Source organism: Mandrillus leucophaeus, unplaced genomic scaffold, assembly GCF_000951045.1.
Source record: "Mandrillus leucophaeus isolate KB7577 unplaced genomic scaffold, Mleu.le_1.0 Scaffold59, whole genome shotgun sequence".
Lineage (NCBI taxonomy): Eukaryota > Metazoa > Chordata > Mammalia > Primates > Cercopithecidae > Mandrillus > Mandrillus leucophaeus.
Genome location: NW_012106363.1, coordinates 4,723,305 through 4,727,077, shown reverse-complemented (window position 1 = coordinate 4,727,077; position 3,773 = coordinate 4,723,305). Strand labels below are relative to the sequence as shown.

At 47.8% G+C, this 3,773-nt stretch overlaps 1 protein-coding gene across 3 annotated transcripts in view; it reads left to right on the top strand.

The window, feature by feature from the left end:
• B4GALNT2 (beta-1,4-N-acetyl-galactosaminyl transferase 2) overlaps positions 1-3,773 on the top strand; it is a 36,645-nt gene that overhangs the window by 19,708 nt on the left and 13,164 nt on the right. For all 3 annotated transcript variants that reach the window (XM_011999315.1, XM_011999313.1, XM_011999314.1), the window contains exons 4-5: positions 223-329; positions 2,998-3,035. In XM_011999315.1, coding sequence (XP_011854705.1) covers positions 223-329; positions 2,998-3,035 — 145 coding nt within the window. The remainder of the gene's footprint in view (positions 1-222; positions 330-2,997; positions 3,036-3,773) is intronic.

Below are 3,773 nucleotides of genomic sequence, written 5' to 3'. Positions count from 1 at the left end.
AAAAAAAAAAAAGCTTTGTTATAAACTACCTCAGTACCTTTGTGGAGGCCAGAAGAGGGGAGGAAATAAGGATGGTGGGGTAGAATGGAGGGAGACAGGGATAACCCAATTTTGATTTCTCCACATTGTCAGAGCAAGGCTCCATGCACAGGCACCACTTTGAGAACGAACCAGGGACCAGCATCAGGGCAGCTGCTGACATTTCTGTTCTCCTTCCTGCAGAGAAGGGCTGCCCCGCCCACTGCCCCTGCTGGCCCAGCCCAACCTCCCCTTTGGGTACCCGGTCCACGGAGTGGAGGTGATGCCCCTGCACACAGTTCCCATCCCGGGTAAGTACATCCACATCCCAAGAGGCCCCAGACAACATTCTCACTCTTCTTAGGCAAAAGGAGGGAGAGGTCGGGTGCAGTGGCTCATGCCTGTAATCCCAGCACTTTGGGAGGCCAAGGCAGGAGTTCAAGGCTGCAGTGAGCTATCATCTTGCCAGTACACTCCAGCCTGGGTGACAGAGCAAGATCCCGCTGTCTCTTACAACAACAACAACAAAAAAGGGGTCGGGTGCTGTGGCTCGTGCCTGCCTATAATCCTAGCACTCCGGGAGGCTGAGGTGGGTGGGCTGCTTGAGCTCAGGAGTTTGAGACCAGCCTGAGCAATATGGCAAAACCTCGTCGCTATAAAAAATAGAAAAATTAGCTGGGTGTGGCGGTGGGCACCTGTAGTCCCAGCTACTTGTGGGGTTGAAGCAGAAGGCTTGCTTGAACTTGGGAAGTCGAGGCTGCAGTGAGCACAGATTGTGCCGCTGCACTTCAGCCTGGGTGACAAAGTGAGACATTGTCTCAAAAATAAATAAATAAATAAATAAATAAATAAAAATAAAAGTATGGAGCAGGCATTCATTGGTACCTGCTGTGTACTCAGCACAAGGCAAGAAGCTTGATGTGATTTTTTTTTTTTTTTTTTTGATGGAGTCTCGCTCCATCTCTCAGGCTACAGTGCAGTAGCATGATCTCGGGTCACTGCAACTTCCACCACCCGGATTCAAATGATCCTCCTGCTTCAACCTCCCGAGTAGCTGAGATCACAGGCATCCACCACCATGCTTGGCTAATTTTTTGTATTTTTAGTAGAGATGGGTTTTCACCATGTTGGCCAGGCTGGTCTCGAATTCCTGACCTCAGGTGATCTGCTCACCTCGGCCTCCCAAAGTGCTGGGATTACAGGCATGAACCACCGAGCCTGGCCAGGAGTGCATTGTGAAAAGAATATTTCTGTTGGTTAAAACTGCCCTCCATGGTGGATTTTTACACACCCCTCTAGTTCAGCATCACATCCCTCATCAGAGTAAAGTGGAATATTATCAGAGGGACCAGAAGGATGAGCCTGCAGGCACAGACGTCCCCTCCCAGTGCAGAGATGTTGGATTCTGTGGGGCTGTCCAGTGAAGTCTTCTTCTGCTTGTGGGCTCTTGGCATCTTGAGGCAAATAGCCCCCCGAAACCCACAAGCTCCAGAAAAGACCTCCAAGTAAGGTCTGGGTGTGGTGACACCTGGGGATCTGACATACTTCATGGACCCAGCCTAGCTCTCTCTAGGTCCAGCACTGAGGAGCATGACAGATATCTGAAATTCACAAACCACACCTCAAACAGGTGAGATGAGAATGAGTGCCCGAGACACAGGGGTATGCGGGACATCAACAGATGGCACGCCCCACACAGAAGGAAGGGCAGGGTCCCAGACAGGGGACAAAGGGGACAGGTAAGCAGAGGTGAGAGTTTAGTAAGTTATCAAGGCCACATAGAGAGGATGTATTTGAATTCAAATTTGAATTAGTCCTACTATGGGAACAGAGATAGATTCTAAAGTAAATGCATTTGGAGTCAAGCACTAGTGTTCTTGAATAGCCATCTTAAAAATTGTTTTTCATTTTGGATGATTCATTTCTTATTGTGGTAAAATATATATAACGCACTGGGCACAGTGGCTCATGCCCGTAATCCCAGCACTTTGGGAGGCTAAGGCTGGTGGATCACTTGAGGTCAGGAGTTTGAGACCAGCCTGGCCAACGCGGTGAAACCCCATCTCTACTAAAAATACAAAAATTAGTCGAGTGTGGTGGCTCACACCTGTAGTCCCAGCTACTCGGGAGGCTAAGGCAGGAGAATCACTTGAACTCGGGAGGCAGAGGTTATAATGAGTTGAGATCGTACCACTGCACTCCAGTCTGGGTGACAGAGTGAGACTCTGTCTTAAAAAATATATATACACACACACACACACATATATATATATGTATATATGTTATATAGAAGTATATAATTTTATATGGAAACATATAGCATATATAAAAATGTATATGTTATATAGAAGTATATATATTTTATATAGAAATATATATTACATTAGTACTATAAACATATATATTATATTAACATTATTTACAATACATGATATATAAACATAAAATTAACAATTTTAACCATTTTAAAGTGTATACTTCAGTGACACGAAGTATATTCATGTTGTTGTGCAACCATCAGTCACCACCAGAACTTTTCCATCATCCCCAACTGAAACTCTGTTCTCTAACTGAATTCCCCACTGTCCCTCTCCCCCGCCCCTGGCAACCACCATTCTGCTTTCTGTCTCTATGGATTTGGCTACTCCAGGTGCCTTATACAAGATGATTCATTATTCATCCACCAGTTCCTCCCTTTCAGTAACACAGATTCCCAGAAGGAACGGAATTAATTCACAGCCTCCAAAGCTGAGGATGGGCATCAGAGGTTTTAGAACTGTTGGGGTTTGAGAAAGACCATGAAACAACACCTAACAGAGGCCTGGGGAGAGGAGCACATGTCAGCAAACACTCTGGGTGGGAAGTGACACTTGAAGGAGCCCTCAAGGATGTGCAGGAGTCCACGAGGTTGGCAAGAGCAGCGGGGAGCTGTGGTGTCTCTCACGAGCCGTTTTCTTTCCTTTTCCCTGTGTCCTCCAGGTCTCCAGTTTGAAGGACCCGATGCTCCCATCTATGAGGTGAGTCCTCCTCCCAGCACCTCTTTGCACTTCGTGTCCTGTCCTCATTCCCTCAACTGCGGCTGCTCTCAGCCTTTGATGGACCCCCTGTCCAGGTTTAAGGTCAGATATGAGCCCAAGGAGGGAGGGGAAGGAAGGGTGTGTAGAAAACGTGACTTCTAGCCTTGGGAGTGGCTGGAGTTTCAGAGAGGATTTCTCAGACCACACTGAAGAATGGGATCCATTGGCTGCCCCTGCTTCTGGTGTGAGAGGAAGCGGCCACCACAGCCATGGGCTCTGGCACGGCGTGGCCTCTGTCAGGGTTAAGGCTGGCAGGACAGGTGGTGCTTGTGCCCTGCCTTCCTTTCCCCACTTTACGCAGCTCCACATTAAGGTCTTATGGTGCTATATCTGGTCAGTGGATGCAAATCGCGTCCAGAACTCTAACCAAGAGGAGTCTGGGAAGTGTGGTTTTAGTTTTCCCACCTTTACATGTTAGTCAGAGGTTGGAATGGGTGATGAGGGAGCAGATAGGCAAGGCCTCTGCCACCTGTCACCGTTGGGTTCTTGTTTCTCTATGTTGTCTTCTTTTTTTGAGACAGGGTCTCACTCTGTCACCCAGGCTGGAGTGCAGTGGCGCAATCATGACTCACTGCAGACTTGACCTCCTGGGCTCAGGCAATCCTCCCACATCAGCCTGTGAGTAGCTGGGACTACAGGCACGCACCAACAAAGCTGGTTAATTTTTTTTTTTTTTTT